General features: G+C 38.3%; 2 protein-coding genes across 5 annotated transcripts in view; one reads left to right on the top strand and one right to left on the bottom strand.

Annotated features, from left to right (window-relative positions):
- LOC137600783 (netrin-1) overlaps positions 1-1,946 on the bottom strand; it is a 54,982-nt gene extending 53,036 nt beyond the window's left edge. For 2 of the 3 annotated variants that reach the window (XM_068322589.1, XM_068322591.1), the window contains exons 1-2: positions 1,808-1,946; positions 578-1,638 (exon numbers count right to left, since the gene is read on the bottom strand). In XM_068322589.1, coding sequence (XP_068178690.1) covers positions 578-1,601 — 1,024 coding nt within the window. In that variant the 5' untranslated portion in view covers positions 1,602-1,638; positions 1,808-1,946. The remainder of the gene's footprint in view (positions 1-577; positions 1,639-1,807) is intronic. The other variant, XM_068322590.1, reaches the window with a different exon arrangement.
- Positions 1,947-5,591: 3,645 nt separating this feature from the next.
- pik3r5 (phosphoinositide-3-kinase, regulatory subunit 5) lies at positions 5,592-21,326 on the top strand. 2 transcript variants are annotated; one of them, XM_068322493.1, is made up of 18 exons: positions 5,592-5,804; positions 11,539-11,654; positions 12,083-12,198; positions 12,291-12,359; positions 12,532-12,670; positions 13,607-13,676; positions 14,054-14,228; positions 14,680-14,848; positions 14,941-15,009; positions 15,174-16,102; positions 16,294-16,419; positions 16,661-16,792; positions 17,132-17,225; positions 17,609-17,685; positions 17,989-18,082; positions 18,224-18,306; positions 18,852-18,967; positions 19,570-21,326. In XM_068322493.1, exons 2-18 carry the CDS (start codon positions 11,555-11,557, stop codon positions 19,718-19,720), a joined length of 2,709 nt encoding a protein of 902 aa, XP_068178594.1. In that variant the 5' UTR covers positions 5,592-5,804; positions 11,539-11,554; the 3' UTR covers positions 19,721-21,326. The 2 variants fall into 2 exon arrangements, with proteins under 2 accessions (XP_068178594.1, XP_068178593.1); XM_068322492.1 differs by having other exon boundaries at positions 16,291-16,419.
- Positions 21,327-21,723: the final 397 nt, after the last annotated feature.

The raw sequence follows: 21,723 nt of genomic DNA, 5'->3' as shown, positions 1-21,723 counted from the left end.
AATAAAATGGTGTGTTCACTTACATCTGCGGGCTGGATTTTTTTTAATTTTTTTTTTTTTTAATCTTTTTTTTTTAAGGATTGTAAATGAAAACATCGTTTCATTGCAGCAGTAAAGTCAAGCTCTTAGAAATGTTCCTGTGGATGATTACAACGTGGTTTATAAGCCTTCATTATGGCCTGCTGTAGGCTAAACGAACCGTCGAATTACCTTTACATGATGCGTGTGATTTAAACACATGTTTGCCCCTTCGGAATTGCGCCAAAAAGGAAAAAAAAAGTGGTTTAGCTGTGGCTCATTCAAAATGAATGAATGAAGGTGTTAACTAACAGATTTGTCATGTACTATTATTATTATTATTATTATTATTATTATTATCGTGATCATTATTATTGTTGTTGTTAATAATCTATATCTAACAATGACCGATTTTATTTTACTTTAACCAGGAAATATTAGGAAATAATATACCTTTTCTTATCAAATTTACGCAGCTCACCAGCAAACCCACAGAAAGGTGTTTTACGCGCGCAGCATCAGAGGACGCCGCTGCGGTGTGGATAACGGACGGACCTACCGACACATTCGTTGGCCTCCCTGGCTGTTGCTCTCTGCCACGGTCTGTCGTAATGGAAGGGTTTACACCTGTCGCACTCCGGCCCGGCGGTGTTGTGCTTGCACTCGCAGATCAGACTCCCATCCCGGTCCTTTACGCACCGGGATGCGTGCCCGTTGCACTTGCATCTCCCTCCGACCTGCAGGTCTGATACGGAGTAATAGTAGGAGTCCCGGGCCAGCTCCGAGTCGTCCTCGTTCTCGTCTCCGAACGTATGCAACCGGCTGAAGATGACTTTAATGTCGGTGGCCGTTACCCAGTCCTGCAACACCGGGGAGTTGTCAAAGTCGTGGGCTGAAGGTCTGCCGTCCAGCGTGCTGAAGGCGATGAGCCCGCCTGTGAGAGGGTGCATGTCGGTGTGGGAGTCCGTGCAAACCGCCTCCTGCTCGTTTTGCTTGGTGATGGCGGCCCTGTTCGGCTTGTTGTACATCTTTCTACACTGGGTCGAATAAAACTGGAACGGTACCCAAGTTTTGCCATAGTCCATCGATTTGTAAATAACCATGGATTCAGGTCGAGGCGAGCAAAACTGCAGGCTCACATAAGTGACCTCAAACTTTTTACCAAGGGACAGAGTCAGGGTGACGTTGTGAGGGTACTGGATGAAGTTCTCCGACTGCCAACAGGTGAGGTTGTGCGGGTTGTTCAGGTCCGTCAGGTACGCCGGTGGGTGGTAATTCTTTGGATCCGAGGCATCGCATGTGTTACAATTCCTGGTCCTCTCGTCTCCTTTCTCCGTCGATGTCACCACACAGTACCGACTGGGAGTTTTCCCGCAGGTGCTGGTCACCTTCACTTCCTTTCCGAACGCGGAGTTGACAAAGTCCGGGATGCAGCGCCGTGGGTTCCCATGCTCGTCGTAGCAGGGGTCCGGGTGAGAGGTCTGCGCCGCGAACAGGCTCAGCCCGTAGCCGCCGATTGCGCTCCGGCAAGACAAGGACGCGGCGAGCAGAGCTGTCAGAACAATATCCACTGTCTTTATCATTGTAGGCCCCTGGGTCCCCAAAAAAGTGCCTCTGGCGCTGAGGGAGAGAAGGAGGAAAGAGTCTGGTAATACCAATTCAGCCAAGGCAAATCTGCATATTCTAAAAACAGTGGCGCTAAAGTTAAATTATAGCATTCACTAATTCTACATGCGTGACAGGTTTTTTTTAAATTATTATTATTATTATTTTATAAATCTCAAGTTACCTGGGAATAATTTAAAATTCTGTAAAGAGAGAAAAAAAAAAGCTGGCTACTTTTATCTCTATCGTGCTTCAATAACAGCTTCACTATTTGTTGTTTGTTTCTTCAAATCTCTTGCGTAAAAATAGAGGAGCGGCTGGATTTGAAGACTCGGTGTCCTCATAGCGAGTCCCACTCCTCCTGCCGGTCTTTTCAGATCCCCCCCCCTTCCCTCCCTCACCCTCCCCCCTTCTCTCTCTCTCTCTCTCCCCCCCCCTCCCTCTCTCTCTCTCTCTTTCTCTCTCTGATCTGATCAGATCTTGGCATCGCTTGAGATCAGTTCATCCTGAGGGGCGACAGCACCTATGAGTGGAAGGAGGAGTGAACAACGAGGACAACACTGCAACCACACCTTCATCTGAGGGACACCTGATACCATGATATAATTTAATGATCATCGTATCAGGTAAGAAACATCAGCTTGCCAACTCTTACATTTCCCTGAAACCTGAAATGATGAAACAATAGTTCATTTACTTTTTTTTTTTTTTTTTTAATTTTATTTTACTGCACCTGCTTTTTTCTATTCTTTGTTTTCTGGTCCTCTTTGTCCCTGTATTTAATGATCCAGGGGATGAATATCTAAAAAAATAAAAGAATACCATTGTTGTCTCAACGTGTATTAAAAGGGTATACAGCAATTGTCATTTGTATAGTAACCACAATAAATCTAACTAACGGTGTAATTAGGAACCAAGCCGAAACGATGTCAAACAGTATCACACAGGAATAGTCAAATGAGCTGTCTTCACTCATCTAAATGGATCAATCATCCATATGTACAAAAAGTAAATTTTTTGGAGATAAATTAATGAAAAACTTTGTGAATCAACGGTATGAAAAGAGTGAGGCGGTCTGTATACAGTAAGTATTTCAGAATGGGTTTAATGTGGTTCCCCTCACCAAAAAATACGACTACATTTTGCAGGTGAACATCCCCTCTGTATTATTATTATGTGTGGACGTCCGGTCCCATTCCGAGAGAAGCTCCAACGTGCTTGGACCTGTTGAGTGCCATCGAGCGCCATCTTGTGTCCAAAGAAGGATATAGCTTCATGACCGGGGCTGAGGAAAGCGGTTTGTAGCCCTTGTACCAGGCGGTAGAGACGGAAAAATAGCTTATAGACATCGGTATTGAATCATGCAAATTTGTTGTCAATTCAATTGCTAAAATATAACATGGAAATACAATTGTGTATTGTGTCTCTCTCTCTCTCTCTCTCTCTCTCTCTCTCTCTCTCTCTCTCTCTCTCTCTCTCTCTCTCTCTCTCTCTCTCTCTCTCTCTCTCTCTCTCTATATATATATATATATATATATATATATATATATATAAACCATGCCATCAGCACTCTACAGCTGGGAGTTCCCCTCTCCCAAGAGAAAACAGCAGGATGCAACACTTCCCTCCTGACCAAGTCATTCAAAGAAAAAATTACGAGTGTACTGTTTAGTAGCCATGGTTGCCATGGCCACCAAGTGTGCAGACCTGTAGAATGAAGACTAGACCATCTTGTAGATTCAATTCCAGTAAGCAAACCGCTGATCAGAACTACAAGCAAATCAATTAATTCACTTCACCGGTAGAATTGGTATTCAATAGCAGTGAGCAATATGGATGTAAGTGTTTCATAATCAAATGTAAAAAACAAAGAATGTGCCTTGAAAAATGTGTCTCCAATTCATCTATCATGGCTGGCCCCATCACTGTATTAAACATTGTCCTTGATTCTAGCAGAGACCCTTCTGTCACATCAGACACCTGACACGTTTCTTCACCTCTTGATTTCACTCACGGTTGCTCTGGACTGTTGACCCCAAGTCAACAGTCCAGAGCAATTTCTTCTCCCTCACTCTTTCTTCTCCACTCCTCTCATTTATGTACAAATATTGTGCTTTATTTTAGCTTATCTTCATTCCTCTCCTTCATTCCTCTCTCTGAAATTCTTTAGATGAACGCTGATATTTGTTTGGCAAAGTTTTCTGCCAGATATCCTCCCTGAGATAACCCTCTGCATTTATCCAGGGTTGGGACCGGCCTACAGTTTACACTGGCCTGTGCCCCCTTAGGGATTCCTTATTACTAGAATTCTACATTCCTTACTTATTAATAGAATGAAATATGTGAGTCAAATGATTGTCCTTTGTATACGTAGAGAAATTCATCTGCTTTCTTTTATATGTTTCATTAAAAATGAAAGTTTAAGTGAAATTTAAAAAAAAAAACCACTGTATTGTTCAATTATATAAATGAGTTTTGAATGCAGAGGGTAAACCCCAGCAGAAAATTATGACAAGTTATGCTCTTGAATGTTTACTCTCTGTTTCACATGGCTTGATACCACACTTCCTTCTCTTAAAGAGGAGGGGAATTCACAGTCACCTCACATGTGAAATGTAAATGATAGGTAAATCAGATGGGGGGGAAAAAAGGTTGTTTTTCTCCGTTGACTGAGAGACAACAATGAATAGAAACCAACAAGCTTATTGTGGTAAAGGAGCAAAACTGACCACTGTTCTCAGTTAGTCCATATACATTAATATATACATAAAGAATCTATAGTCCCCACTCCAGTCAAGTTAAAATGCTCAGCACAATATTAATAAAAATAATATCTCATCCTATTATTTTATTTTACTACAAAGATAATGTACTTAATGCAATATATTTCCACAAATGTGGATTTCATGAATCATGAATATTCATGAACATGAACATCAGCAGTAACAGTGCAAATTGTTTAGAGTGGTTTTTACTTTGTTACAGAAATGCGTCTTCCTGTCGCTGCATTTCAAACGAGCCAAATTGCTCAAAGGAGCACAGTTTCTGTTCTCATTTTCTTTATGCGCTCAGGAAAATTGCTACTGTGTTCTGGCACACAAGAAATAGTTTTGTACATCATTACTTAAGTGTTACTTTATTGTGTTATATCCAAATTTAAAAAGAATGTCCTTATGTGTGGACATCATTTTTCTCAGTAAAAAGATAATTTTGTGTTTTTACACTCATGAGGTCCCAATCAGTTCAGGCAATTATGAATAAGTAATTATAGTATTTACTCATTCATTCATTCATTCTTCTTCAGTACTCGCTTCTTCTGCTGTCTTGGATCGTGGGGTTGCTGGAGACTATTCCAGCGGACATGGGGCATGAGGCAGGGAACACTCCAGGCGCAACGCCGGTGCACTGCGGATAGTATGTATAAAAACAATAGAGTTGACCATTTTAAACATCACGTATTATGTTTGTAGTTTCAAAAAAAATATCATCATTAACTATTAGAAGTTGATGGGTTAATATCAGTAGCAGGGTGGCTCAGGGCATAGTGTTGTTGCAGAAAGAAGGTTCTGAGTTTGATTCCTTTGGGCAAATGACACTGAAAAACATAAGTAGTTTTTGTATTTAATCAACCAAGTCACTAGAAGCCACAAACATTTGCTCAGCTTAAGAAAACAATTAAAAAAGAGCTCAAACAGAGATTATTTTCGTCAGGTGCGAAAAACAGCAAGAAAACAAACATGTCAAACAGATGACTTCTTTTTAAGGACTAACATCCCTTCAAAATCCACATATGTAGATATGCACACACACACACACACACACATACACACACACACACACACACACACACACACACACACACACACACACACACACACACACAGTATACATACAGTCGCCTCCCTCTAGCACTCACATGCACTTCTTTCATACACTTCCTGTTTGCCCTTTGTGAGCTGCAGTGTGTGTGAAACGTAGACGTGTTTGAGCGGAGCACTGAGCTACAATCTGACACCCATGGCAGACTTCACCTCGCATCTCTGCCGTGTCCAGGATGTGGGTTTACATGTGTGAGTGAATGAGTGAATGGCGGTTGCATTGACGTGGAAACTCTTTGCCGTGGATTCTTTGGACTCTTCCGACGCAGTCAAACAACATGGATGGTGGACAATAAACTGCAGGTAAGACAATGGAAGCAGGAATGGGTACATTTTATTTTGAAGAGCTGATCTTCCCTGACCTGTGGGCTCAGAGGTGAGACCGGTGCAAAGTTCAATGTCGTCCATCACTCACAACAGACTTTTGAACTGAAGTGTGAGCCTGTTTCTATCTGAACATGCACACCAGATATTTAAGAATAAGACCATTCAATTTGCCCAACGTTATAATATTCTGATATGTTAGTACCTTAGTATTCTGATATCTTTTATAATAATAATTTTGTCAAAGTCAGGATTATGTGACATTTGTTATTGTCTCCTGTAAATGTGTTTCATATTACCAGAGTTAATTTGAAACTTGTATTCCTCGTATCATCTCATTTTTTTCTCTGCCAGAGAGGCTGATGGATAATGTCAGCCTTGCAATTATTGTAAAAGCAGGCTTGTGATGTTGACAACCACCCTCCATGAGCTCAAACACCCCCACTGGGATACCAGTTTTAGAACTTCTGCTTTTTCAGACATATGACTCATGCCTTTAGTTAAGAAGGCAGAAGCAGATGTTAGTCAGATGGGTGGCGTGTTTGCTTTTAAGGACTGGGTTTGTGTCTGTGAATGGTAAATTTGAAGTTAGCGTGATCTGAAAAGCTCAGATTATTTCATTTATTTAGACTGCCACAAAAGTCAGGGATGCAGGCATAACATCCTGTCAACTGTCACTGAAGCAGAACCAGCCTGAGCCAACGCCTGAACGTGACATCCTTTCTACTACATAAACCAAACACATGTCAACCGAATGCTGAATAAAGGGACAACATAGTGTTCTTTTGTAGGTTAGTTATACTTGTCCGCACAAAATGAAGATGGCAAATTATGACATTCATTCATTCACAGTTCATTCATTAATTTGTTCGTTCATTCATTATTTCATTTCCCATTCTCAAACACATTCATGCGTTTAATTTAGATCTGCCACAATTCCCTATCCAAATTTTAGAATCAAATTTAATGAAGCACTACACCAATTTAGTGTTGTCTCCAAAAACACGTAACGAATCACTAAAATATGCTTCAGAACCAGGAATATTGTTCCGTACGGTTGGAAATATTATGGGATACGCTGTTAAGGATGAAAGTAAGGCTTCCATCCTTCAGCAGAGAAGAGGTGCAGGACACAGAGATGTTTATGGTCTCCACTGCACATGATTTTTTTTTAAATTTCTTCTTCTTTTTTTTTATTTCTCACACTTGCAGCCCTCAGTCTTAAGCAACACTGACTTAATTCACATCACTTGAGACCAGGTGTTGTTGTTGTTAAAAGTTCAAATAGTCTAATAAATATTCCCCGTTTTACAGGCATAATGTTCTCTCAGTGTCGTTATACCATGTAATAGGTCTTAATTAACATCATTACTTATCATTAGTTTTTTGTTTTTTTATGAAAGGAATGAATTTGCCTGTACTCTCCATGCCATGTGAGGACAGATTCTCCATACGCAACTAGAGGAATGTGTCATCAAAGGTTCTTAGAAATTGTTCGATTTCACAATAAGTTTGAGTACAACCATCTCTCATCCTGTTAAGAAATAAAACTGCCAGAGTTGACCTTGTCAGGCTTGAAATACTAGAACCCCCCACCCCCCACCCCCGGTATAAACTGATGACTTGAATAGGTTGCAGCAGGTAGACTCGCTCTGATGTTTTGCACGTATATTAGATTCATATAGTGCAGGGTGTTACATTGTGTTGCTAGCAGAGGTGAATTACAGCATCCAAGTGCAGCGCTGCATGTTTATCACCACATTGTTGTTGTTGTTGTCTCCTCACGGCTGATGTATCAGTAAAATCTACGTTTAACCTGGATGGCACATCCTTTGAGGTTAACACCCATGTGTGTATGTGTGTGTGTGTGTGTGTGTGTGTGTGTGTGTGTGTGTGTGTGTGTGTGTGTGTGTGTGTGTATGTGTGCACATGCAAAAAGCACCTGTTGTTGGAAAAAAAACCCACTCAGTGATGTAAATAAAACATCACATTCAAACAAATGTGATATGATGCTGTTTTCTGCTAAATATTCTCATAATTTTTTCACACAATCAAACCCAAATGTTTCGCTGTGAAAGTGTAGAAAGGAGTCACTCACAGATTTTTTTGTGACCTAATCTTACAGTACATTTTATTTGCATTTATGACACTTTCATCATTTGTTTATCTTTGTTTATGGGGAAAGAGAAGTCCAAAGGTCCTATAGAGAGGTGGACAGGCTAGGCTGTGTTTTTTTTGGAGCTACGTGCTCCACAGCAGGTTTCTACCTTTCAGATCATATTAAAGCTTCCTGCTTCGGTCACCAATAAGTGGTCACAGATGTTATGGGTCTATTTTCATCACTTTCATGAGAAGCACGGCAAGATACGACTGTAAGGAACACTACATTGCATTAAATACAGTCAATGAAAAAAGTGTTTAGAAAGAATACAAATGTCAGCATTTGAAATTTTAAGCAAATTCAAAGACACAGAACAAAGTTCACCTTCATTTGAAATTCTGACCAAAAGACACAATGTATGACCATTTTCATGTATCTTTATTTTTCCAAAATGAAGTGTCTAAAAGAAATAGTCTTCACAGATGGAGACCTCTGCAGAAATTCTCAACAAACTTGGGTCTGTTATCTAATTTCTGTCAGTGTAGAGTCCCTTCATATGAAAAGGATTTACCAATGCTGTTCTGATAAAGGATAAAAGTTCCGTTCTATCTTTTAAATTCTGGATATGTTGAAAATGGTGTGTTTTTATTCATCAGTAGTTTCTGGGACTTCTCACTGGAAGCTGTTCTGTGCACTAACGACAAACATTCAGTGGAGTTGTTACCATTGTTGTTTCCATAAGAGGCTAATTCACATCCCATAGGTCAGTGGAAAGTAAGGGGGTATAAGAGCTGTGAGGGTCATGAAAGGAAGACTGCATGTGAATATAAGACTCTATCAATCAAATTAGAGACACACACACACGCACGCGCGCACACACACACACACACACACACACACACACACACACACACACACACACACACACACACTACATATACACAAGCTCTCCTCCCGAGACTGTGGGAGTATATCTCGGAGTCTGATCACACAACAACAATAGGGAGGCACCTGCTTCCTCAGCTGAATAGGGAAGCTCTCTTCCTGTTAGGAAGCAGTTGGTAATGGGATCAGATGGGAACCAGCCAGCCAGAAGGTGGATGGAGAAGAAAAAAAGAGGACTGCACACGACAGAAGCAGGCAGACACAGGTGGAGGTGCAGTTCAGCCCGATCTGTCTGATAAATTATGATATATCTAATTCTGGGCTTTGACCAAAAAAAAAAAAGAAAAAGCTTGTTGGACTTGATCGTTTGGAATGTCTCTGTAAACTGATAAGCAATGCAGGTGGTAACACACAAAAGAACTAAATGATAAATGATGAATGTCATCGCCTCTCTCTGGTGATAACGAAGTTCAGCCTTTTGTAGCATTTGATGACTGAATTATTTTGCATCACGTGAGCCTTTAATTTTGGGTGGAGCTTTATTTTCTTTTTTCACATGGATATTTCTCAAAGAGATATTTTTGTTTTGAAACAGCTGTATTTCAGTGTCATTTACACTAATTCTCTGTTCTTTTTGATCAGCCTACAGACCATCTCTGTGTCTGTGAATGCATTGTAAACATACTTTAACTAGATTTTAGTTTTTTTTCTGCACAAACAACCCAACTAGAGCAGATATTCTTAAATGTAATCCTTCATAAATTCAGTCAAAGCTCAATTACATAAAACAGACGTACATAAATTTGTTTTAAAATAATTTTTAATGCCTTAATCAACAAATTATAATTTGTACACAGGACACAAAACATTCAGATCCTGAGAAAAAAATGTCTGAAGGCAGAAGAAGCATTGTTATTTTTAGATTATCTTGATTATTATCTCGTTTTACATATTTTCTTAAAAAGAGATTACCTTTCTCATGCAATGCATGCTTGATAAATTTATTTATTTTTGCTCAACAGAAAAAGAATATGTTTCCCAGAAACAACATTTGTGTCACATTCTTGAAAATCCTGTTTTGCACTGTTGTACTTCCACCAGACAAAAGTGGTTTTTTCTTTTTCTTTTTTCTGTCATTCTGTGACTGTCATAAACTGGAAACTGTGAAAATGTGGAAGCAACCCTGTTGACTCTGGGGATATGCTGCATACATCCTCTTATGAAATACCACAGAATCACACATTTGCAACACCACGGGCAACACCCCGTAAACAACTAGGTGTTGATAAAAGAAGGAGGGAACTATTATTGAACACTGCAGCAGCCCTTGTGCCATGGTAACACAGTTGTCTGATAATAATAATTCTTGTGTAACTCACATGCTATGGCTTTGTTTTGATGCTAAGGATCAGGCACCCCGTCCTTATATAGAGTCATTTTTTTAATTAAATCAATCTGTTTTTTGTTTTGTTTTTCCTTGCCTTGCCTGAAATAAATGAATGAATTAAAAAAAAAAAAAAAATTTCACTTGAATTAAATTTAGCTATGTCGTCTTGTCAGACAAAGTGAATAAGCATTTCATATCCACAGACACGCTATCTGCATTTTTCACTTGGTAAAATGCCAGATACAGTAAAAATGATACAAATTGACACTCATACTTGCCAATTTCTATGAAATGTTTTTTTTTTCGACAAATATGTCAGAAGATTCATTTACCACATTATTTAAAAAAAAAAAACATCATATTTTTTCCTGGGAATTATCTCATGGTTTGGACTTCACATGTTTAATGATGTAATGCTTCCTACATTATTCTTTGAGAGAAGAAAAAAAGCACAGAAAGGCTTAATTAAATATTACTATATTACTGTAAGCACTATATAGTATAGCAGGTGAATTCACGTTAAAAGTTGATTCATCCACCATACACATACCATTCAACAAAAGAGAGTAAAATAACTGACACATCAACAGGTGAAAAGAAAAAAGAAACTGTCTGCATAGTGCCACCTATAACAAGGTTGTTTCCACTTTTATTACATTTACATGTCTCCAGTGTACCCAGTTCTGTATGGAGAAGTCATTATAGTTCTGATTTTCTATTTCCTTCCACTCTCACGGGCGACATCTACAGCTGTCTGACTCTACAATGACCGGAGCACTTATTACAAGAGGCTGACATGCTCCACTCCATAGCCCTGCTTGAGATATTTCCTAGACATAGTACTTGTTTATGTCTTGAGCTCTTGTTGTTCATAATTGTAAGGTCACTGAGTTCACTCTTGTGTTTGCATGAACCTCCTGTCCTCGCTCTTTTATTAATGCTTGTTAAAACATATGTGGGTGTGAGTGCATAGATATTTCTTGTTGTTTGAGTTTTTCCACCTTTCTTCATCCTCAAAACCATGGTTAATATTGTTCTTCAGGAGTTTTCATGAAATGGTCCAATTTGGGCAGAACAGAGTTCAGATATTCACATTGTAATATTCCAGGAATACAAAGACTGTTTTTCTTCCCCCAGAGAGATGACCTACCTTCATGCAAATCAATGTCATAAAAAAATAACGTCCGTGAATCAAGATAAGCGTATTTGTGTGCGTGCAACTGCACAGACATTATTACGCACAGAAAAAATATATTTGAACAATTTCCCCCACAGAATGAATCAGAATAAAGTCATTTAGTTAGTCGTTCATGTCCTCTGTATCTCTCGTCCCTCTGCAGAACCTAAACAGTGAAGATGCAGCACACATCATGCACAGAGGACAGAATCCAGCATGCTCTGGACAGGTGTCTGAATGGGCTGAGACAAAGCCCCACAGCCGCTCACCACTGGAACGGTAAGACGCAGGAACTAGGGATGAGGACCAAACACTGGTTGTCGTCAAAAGGGTTTAGTGTGACTTGGTAGCAATGAGGCCTGAAACAAAATTGAATCTTTTTACACTAGGTGGATACACAGTTATAGACCAGCCAATTGCAATTATAGATGATTGATTGTGTGTGAGAATTGAGATGCATAATCTCAGTTATAAATTGAATAAAGAAAAGACAATTTAATTCATTATGTTTCGACTTTGCTAAAGTTTTTAATTTTTTTTATTTTATTTTATATACTGAATTAATCCCCGCAGGGAAAATAGTGGCACACTCTAGTTTGTACACATGCATATATACATATATACATACGTATATATATACAGTATATTTATACAGTATATATGTATATATGTGCATTGACATGAATCTACCTTTCGCTGCCTTTTAGTGCTGATGTGCTCAGCAGGCCAGTCAATGAACCGCTGGAGCTTGGAGGAGATGGTAAAGAGGGACCCAGAAAACTTCCTCATCCTCCTACAACAGATCATCAGGAAGACCAAAGAGGTGAAAGCAAATGCTAAATCTTTTGAGTTCTACTGTTGAGCCGCTCTTCCTTCTGTCTGTTCCCTAAATGCGTGCATTTTGTTTGTGTTCAGGTTCATGAGCAGTGTCAGTATGAGTTGGTGGCCCCGCTTGCTATCATGTTTTCCTACACGCTGCTTCAGGTATAAATTGTCTCAGTCTTGGCAATCTTTCATGCTATAAAAACTTTTACCTTTTTTCAGTCAGGGTGCTTCTGAAAAAAAATAAAAATATAATAAAACATTGAAAATAACTCCTGCAGTACATGATGTACCTTATCAGAAAGTTATTAAAATATCTTAATATTTGTTGAAGACACCCTACTGTCCGCCAGACACAGAGCTGCTGGAGGAAGCCATTGACGTGTTTCGTTGCTTCCTCACCTGGCCTGAGCCGTACAGCAGCGTGTGCAAAAACCTCCTCCTCACGCTACAGTTGGAGATCAAGGCCCCTGGTAAATATAGTTTGAGTGTGTGTGTGTGTGTCTTTGTTTTAGTGTGAGTGCACATACACGTGCGTGTGTGTGTGTGTGTGTGTTTCTTTCATTTCATCTGCAATAAATGTCTGATTCACTTCCTCAATACTTACAAATGTGTTTCCTCTAGTGGCAAATCAATGACACATAACAAAACTTTTATTTTACAAATGCACAAACACGCATTGTGTTTGTGGAATATCAACGACAACAGTGATAGGAAGAATATATATAGGTTTTCACTTTTAAAATTAAAAACAAAAGTCCACTGAATTAATATATGGTACTGTCTTCCTGCTAAAGCACGCTCTAGCAAAAAGACCTGTTCAACTGATTTAAAGGGATATTTCACTCCAAATATAAACAGACATCTAGAGTGCATATACATCTACTGAATATAATGGGTTGTTTGCGAATAGAGATTATCGGTTTCAAACGTACTGAATGGGACTCGTTCAAAAGCACCAGAAATATTTCTTTTGAAAAAGGAGACAAAAGCTTAAAGCTAATGAAATTACTAAGGACATACAGCAGAGCTTGTTTTTCACAGTTTTATGTTGGAGTGTATTTCTTTACACTTAATTCTCAAATGTACACAAGAAAATGTTCATCCAGCCGTTGCTGACACATTCTGAACTTCATTTTTTTATTATGACTTTATGAATTTATTATACATTTTTAGCAACTTTTTAACCACTATCTGGCAAAACTTTATCAATAGATACTACAGTAGTAGCCTTATATCAGTAAAGACCTCTGGAAATTGTTTTGGTTGTAATCTTTTTAACAAATGAATCATTCACTTTGCTGCTGTATAACTCAGTGACCAAAAGCATAATGCAAAGGACTGCATCATGAACATCTTATTATATTATTATATAATAACATTATCATTATTTTTTCTTTTCCACAAAGGGATTTCCTTTCAGAGACTGGTAAAAGAAGAGCAGGGCCTTCTCAGCTCCAGTCATTGCTCCAAGACCATGTAAGTTAAAATCACAGCAACTCAGACTTTCCAAAATAGACATGTCAAAATTGATGTGCCAGTTTCAAACATGCATCCTGTTGACACATTTTTTTTTTCAGTCACCTGTAGATTTTTTTGCTTACCTATTCACTCTGTCATTTTCTGATTTCCTTTTGAAGCGACTTATGTTTTCATATGAGTTGATAGTTTTCAGTTTATCTGATCTGAAGCATTACAGGAAAAAAAAATCCCCATAGCACTTGGTTTTCTTTGATTTGCATCGTCCTCTTCTCCACCACCATTACCACCTCCACCACCTTCACATCCTGTTTGGATCTTCTCTGATCTGAAGTGGTGAACATTTTCTCACACGACTGTCTGATTTCTTCCTGCAGAACGGTGTTGCTGATGAACCCAAGCGAGGTGCCTGCCGACTTTCTCTCCGTGGCTGAGCAGCTTAGTTGCATTCAGCACTCACAGAAAGAGACCTACATCACCCTGATCAAACATGCCTTCCAGTCCACTCTAGGCACCAAGTACCCTTTGAAGAGCATCCACAGAGCCCTTCAGGTACGTGTTCAGAGTCGGTAGGTCACAGGTTGTCTGCTCGAACATGCTGAATATGCCGTATCTTCTTTTTCTCCTTTCGGCTTTTCCCTTCAGGGGTCGCCACAGCGAATCATTTGCCTCCATCTGACCCTGTCTTCTGCATCCTCTTCTCTCACACCAATATGCCGTATATGGTTCTTAAATAACTTTACATGTAAAGCGTTTTTTTTTTTTAGTCTGAATATTCTGTATGGGATTACATTGTAGAATCAGCTTTTTTTTTTTTAACAATTAAAAAAAAATGTATATATATTTTTTATTTAGATAAAGACTTGTTGTAAATGGAATCACCACTAAAATATACTTTTGTTTATTCTTACTTTAGTAAGAAATATACTGTATTACTTTCCTTATTACACAAGATATACATACAGGTCTTGTTCATCTGTTGTATCTTGAAAACTATTTGCAGGCAAAAACTGTGGCTGAATTAGAGGAGATCTTCTCAGCAGCGAGTGATGCCTTAGAGACAGCTGCTGCCATGACTGATCCTGTGAGGAGCCGCAGTCATGTGATGCAGGAACTTGAGCAACTGAGGGAGAGGATGAAATTCCCGGCATCTACTGGAAGAAGGACTGATGGTAAAAGGCGGCTTTAATAACCCGAGTTATAGTGCATTATATAATATTGATATTTCGTCTCATTTTGCTCCATTTGTCCCCCCCCCCCCCAGGATTGCTACAAACTCTACCACTACCTACACCCAAGTGTTACATGTTTCACTGGGAAAAGGACAACTTTGGTAAAGAAAACTGCTTGGGTCCATCTGAAAGACTGAAAGTCTGCCCTACCTCTTTCCCTGTATCACAGAAAAACAAACCACTTTAATATATTTCATTAATTGTTTATGTGATTCTGAAAATGTGCTAAATGTTAATGATATTTTTCTTTTTTTGATTCCTGTAGATATTCTGAATAGTCTTCTGGAACGTGACCCTGATGACCTGGCCACTGATGGGCGGGCTGAGGGGGAAGAGGAGGTAGACATCGATGGTGATGATGCAGATGACAACAATGAAGACAGTGATGATGAAGAGGAGGATTTGACAGACACTGAAGAGGAAGAGGATGAAGACAAACAAGAGGGACATGAATTAGAATTACATTCAATATCTCTTATCCCAATTGGCTATAACCCCACTCATCGTGCCTCCACCTTCTCCACCATCTCCTCCCTGTCCACCACCTCCAAAGACTCCATGTTCTCCTCCTTCTCCATGACATCAGAGTCCTATGCTCCCTCCCTCTTCTCTGTCACTTCTAGAACGGACAGTGACTTTTTTGAAGATTCTGATGACTGTATATACTCATCTCCCACTGTTGAAAAATATTCACCAAAGCCTTTCAACAAAACTTCTGCTCGACTCAGCCAGCACTTGTACAGGCTCTTCCTCAAGCCCAAGACCCAACGGGCACTGTCGCGGGCCAAGAGCTTAGGAATCTCAGACTCAAAAGACCTCTTGATGGTGCGAGAGAAGCGGTCAAACTCTCTGCCACAGCAAGTCAAGTTATGTAGCCCTGATCCCCCTCTTCCCCCTCAAACTCAAACTCTCAGACACATCTGCTTCCGAAGGAGGCCTATTCTCAGCAGTGATGAGGACAGTAAGAACACTACATTGAGGGTGGTAGTTTTTGGTGCTGATCATGTAGCAGGAAAGGTGGCCCGGGCTTACAGTAGCTTAAGGAGAAAGGAGAGCACTAGTCCACATCTCAGCAGGACCTTCAAGCTTCAGTTCTATTTTGTGCCTGTGAAGAGAGACTCAGCAGCAGAGCAAGAAAATCAGAAGATTCCCGAAGTTCAGACTAGAACTCCAAAAGGAACAACCCCGTCTAACGTGAGAGAATATTCCAAACACAATTCCTACATTTAAGGAAAAGGTTTATCACACTTTTGTGACTAATCTGTCAAAAAGCACAGAAAAGTAAAGAAAAAAAAACGACTTTCAAACATCAACATTGTAAAACACAAACAAGCCAACTTTAAAACACTGCTGTTTGGTGAAAACTGTGAATTTTGCTCCAGCAGGATCATTCCCTCTCTGGTACAAAGGACAGCACTAATGACATTGCCCGTCTTCTTGGTATGTTGGACCCTTGGTACGAAAGAAACACCCTCAGCCTTCTTAACTTGCCTGTCAACGTCGTCTGCCAGGTACAATATAACAGTGAATTAAAATAATTTCAAAAGTCATTCATGTTTTGTACTCGAATAAGAACATGACAGATCCAATGTAGTCATTTGTGACCTATATCTACTGTAAAAAATTATTATAGATAGATAAATAGATAGAATACACACTGATTTATTATATTTTTTTGTAGCCTGTGTGTGTACATAATCTTTTTTCTGTATAACTGTATGACATGTCTAATTATTTTGTATTATTTTGCAGCAAACCTCAAAAACAGAATCAGACTCTTATGATAGTTCATATGAGCAGCGTCTGCCTATCCTTGCTGACTTAGTCTTGTACTACTGCCGCAATGCTGCCCGGTCAGCTCTTATCCAGCTCTACCAGGCAGAGGTAAAGCATATTTTTACTCATATGCACCACAAATAATAAAATACACCAAAAATCACCCTACCTTGTAGCCATCTCCTCCTGGAGGCCTGGAGTCTGGAGGTCCTGGTATCCAGACTTTGATACCATCATGAACAGACACAGGACTGTAACTCTCTCTGTCCCAATGAATGGAACATATTCTACATTGACAGATAGATAATACATACATATAGGTATTTATTTACACATATATGTATATCATACAAATACATACCTATGCATACACATAAATATACTAGCAGGGTATTTCATAAATGAGAAGGTCGTAGTGATTGACTGAGGATCTCGGTGCCGTTGCAGCTGACTTTGGCTTGTGGAGAGAGGACGACTGAAGTGTTTGTCCACTCTTTAGAATTGGGTCACACTGCAGGAACACGAGCCATCAAGGCAATGGGTGAGTGTGAAATGCAGACTAAATATGTATCCAATCATATATCCCAGCAAACATGTCACAATCAATAAAATCGTCTATTGGACTAAATTTGAAGTTAATGAATATCTATTATTTTCGTATCATGCACCAATATGCTTCTGTTTCTTTGTTTACACTATTTATTTTACAGTTTGCACATTTTCTCTTTAACACTATTACACTATTTAACACAAATATATGTAGATCTATTAACATTCCGATGCTGACTACATTCATTGACTGCTGCCTGCATTACAGACGATTCAGCATTCATAAAGTTTAATGTTGTGTTATCTTGTAGAATTTTTTTTTGGCAGTACTATGAACTGAAACACTGATATGTTTCCTTTTCTATCCTTATAAAGGCACTGCCAGTAAAAGGTTTGGTATTGACGGTGACCGAGAAGCAGTTCCTCTAATACTGGAGGTGGTGTACAACAGGGTAAAATACAGTTTGATTCTGACTTCACTCACTTCCAAAAGCTGCGTAGGGTAGTTAATCTTGTAAATACACCATTGTATCAGCTGAAAAGTCACCCATGAAAATGACATTAAAATGTAATGATAAAATTCAGGTCAGCCCAACAGCTATAGTCTTGGGAGCTTTCCCTCTTTCACGAAAACTAAACCAACTTTTAATCTTCGAACTTTTTAACTTTTACTGATCTAATTAAAAATAATCCCTCCATATATTAGTAGTTTTCCACAAAAGCATTAACATTTTTATTTATTTCATTCCATTTAGGTGGTAATTAGTGGGAGAAGTCAATGGAAAAAGGAAACTAAAGTTTGTACTTCAGTAAACTTAACCAAAGCCTGCAAGAATCCTGAGGAACTAGGTGTGTTGGAGCCCTGGTCCATAATAAACTAACTTTCATTCCTTTTATTTTAGTCAATATGTTAATGTTGATAACAGCATGAAGTGATGAATGATTTATTAAATATTTCTGTGTTAATTTAATTGATATTAATTCTGTCAGATTCAAAGATGGAGTGCCTGCAGCTCACAATGACTGAGGTTTTGAAGAGACAGACTGGTAAAAGCAAGAAGAGCTACAACCAGGTGGGTTGGATGTAACACCAGTATGTCTCTGTGATTTATGTGTAAAAAAGGAGCAACATTGCAATGTTTATTCTATTCAGACAAATGTCCATAAATTCTTGATAGCATCTAAAAGTCATCTGAGGCGAACCTCTCATTAATGAAGTTTGTAAGATGGAACAATAACGCATAACACTGGGGACTCACATCTGTTTTTCTTATATGTGTTTTGGCAATAATATTAGTTGTGTAATGTTGTATCTTAAATGCCAAACGTTGGTTAGATTAAAATCTTTGATTTTCAGCAGATTTTAAGATTAAATCCTTTTTCACTCAGACACAAACCATAAACAATGAATTTCTAACAAGCTGTAACAGCAAAAATAAAATAGAGAAATGTTCTACATATATATATATATATATATATATATATATATATATATATATATATATATATATATATATATATATATATATATATAACATTTTACGTGGATTTACCTGGAAAGGCTTATTTATAATGCTTATTTATGTATTTAATTTCTTCGGTTGTTTCCTTTTTTTAGCAACTGACCACAACAGAGGTCAAGGTAGACAAGGTGCAGGTCACTGGTTCTGGAAACACAACCTTTGCCGTATGTCTGGACCAGGATGAGAAAAAAATATTGCAGAGTGTAACCAGGTATGGAGTTAGATAAACATGCATATACAAGTAACAGACTCAGCCAAAAGCTTGCATCAGCATTATAATAGAATACCAAACACCAATAACCTAACCCTAAAATCTAATGTAACTGTTAGTCTGACTGTCACAAATGTTTGACATCCTAACAAGCCTGAAATACCCTGTGTGCATATTTATGTCTGTGCATAGGCATGTACAGTATCTATATGAAATGCATACATGTGTGTGTGTCTACCTGTATATATGTGTGCATTAGTGCCCCGAGCTATTTTAGAGATATACATCAGTTGATTTGCATGTTAAGGTTAAGATGTATAACCACGGCCAGTGTATATCCTTTCTTGAGAAAGCTCATATATTTTCAGCAATGTGTCCAAAAAACATTTCTTTCCTTAGTGACACACTCACCAATTCTTCTACTCCTCATCATAATCTGAAAACAATTTGTCCCCTGACCTGCATTCTCAGATTCTTGTGGGGTACATCCTGTGCAAGAAGAGCGAAAGAATTACTGTATATTTACGATATACGTCACTAATAACAATCTTTGAACAACTTGTACTTTATTTAACCCACATGTCCATTTTTGTGTCTCACAGATGTGACATCTCAGTGTGCTACAAGCCTGACAACTCCACTGACTGGAGGCTAAGAAAATCCCATACCTCAGCCCAAATCCAGCCTCTGAATCCTACCTTTTGTTCTCTCCTCTGCCTGCCTATCGTCACTTTCAGTGGAGCATTACCTTAGGATTACTGACCAGTGGTTGAAGTAGTTAAAAAAGAAGCAGTTATTTATGTGGTCCAAAATAAAATAAAACAAACAAACAAACCAACAATAAACCAGGGGTCAATTCACGTGACAGTGACCTTGAAGCAACTGTTGGAAACATACACGTGTGCGAAAGCCATGATGGAAAAAGTGCTGAGCTGGCTGGGCTCTAATTGTCGGTATAAACTTGTACTGAAGATCCAAAGGAAAAAATTATTAATACAACTGCAGTGAAAATAAGTCCAGCTTTCTGCGAGTCGTTTTTTATTGTTCAAGTTTCATTAGTCAGGTTTCCTTTCACCTGGTTTGCAAAGTGACCTTGGAAAAAAACAACAACAACAATGGGATGGAATGTGGTCAAACAAGATAAATCTACATTTCTGGAAACTAAACATTAACAGTCAGCGTTCCCATCACAATACTGTTTACAACAAGTAGACTGCCCCCACCCATGGGACCCATGCCACCGAAACTCTCGTTTTTGTTGATTGACAACATCCAGTCAGAAAATTATCAAATAGACCTTTTTTTAAAAAAAAAAAAATCTGTGGCTTTACTTTTGACTTATAATAAAAAAATCGAAAATCCAATTTCAAAATTTTGTTTGTAGTATGTTACAACCAAAGTTCAACCACTGTTCTTTTGTTATTTGATAGCTTTTTGTGACACAAAATTGAAATTATCAACAGATACCCAGACCTCATAGTCACTTCATGGATCAGTTTACAATCTTTTTTTTTGGGATCATCCTACATGGACACAGGACCAAAAATGATTTTAATATCAATTAATGAGAATAGCCATTAGTGGGAATAATTATTGGGACTATGTGCCTATATTTGACAATGGACATTATGGACCTACATTGTATGCAGAGGTTATGTTTATAATATAATGTTTTGTAATCTATTGTTTTAACGTTATATGATTTTTTTGTGTCTGTCATACATGGGCTTTTAGTGAAAATATTTCTCGTACAGAGTTGCAATGAGTTATAAATATGACCAGTAGAGGGCTCTGTCTACCTTTTGAATTCAGATGAATTACTGATGATACTCATTATAGAGTTGACATATTAAAGTTTCACTTCTTTTGTACGTATTTGTAATGATATATTTGATTTTGGCTTTGCAAATAGATAAGATTTATTCACTTTCATTAAAATATTAAATATAACTTCGATGATATGATGTCAACACACACACACACACACACACACACACACACACACACACACACACACACACACACACACACACACACACACACACACAGACACACACTCACACACACACACACACACACATTTTGTAGTGACTTTTATAAAGTAGTAACTGAATCCTTGCACGGCAAACTATGGCAACTGTTTTGTTCAGTTGCCATAAATGAGCAATGTTCTTATCATCTGACTGATACTAAAATAGTAGCACTTGACAGAAAGAATTTTATACAACTGAAACACTTGAACTTTACGTGGAATAAATCAGGTACTTTTATGTGCAAATGAATATCTGGCAGTGCTGCCCTTTCCTGTCTGGCTTCCAGTCTGTGTAAAAATTGAGAAAGTCATGTAAAGGAAATTAAATTTTTGTGCAAAGTCTAGACAAATGTATTTACTCTTTTCCTCACGTGAAAAAATATATGCAGCTCCTTGAATGACCTAGAAAAGCACATTTGTTGTTCGTAAAAACAAACAAATCAATGAGATATTTAAAATGTTTGTGAAGATAAAAACATTTTCTTGGTCTGTAGGGTAGAGTAGTACCCAAAATTTCTGGACGTGAAGTCACATCATTCTAGTGCCACAGAGCCATTGACTTGTTAGAATAAGCAGGGTCAGCCCTAAAGGGGGTATTATATGGTTGGAAACATATCTCTCCATTTCTTTTATATCTTTTGATTTACTATCTTTGTTCAATTTTCAAATGAAGTGATTGTAAAAAAATAGAAATGATAACATTTTGTTACATAATATTGTACAA

The sequence above is a fragment of the Antennarius striatus genome, chromosome 8 (genome assembly GCF_040054535.1).
Source record: "Antennarius striatus isolate MH-2024 chromosome 8, ASM4005453v1, whole genome shotgun sequence".
In the NCBI taxonomy this organism is placed as follows: Eukaryota; Metazoa; Chordata; class Actinopteri; order Lophiiformes; family Antennariidae; genus Antennarius; species Antennarius striatus.
The sequence above is the reverse complement of the archived record's forward strand: the minus strand, read 5'-3'. Positions and strand labels throughout refer to the sequence as shown.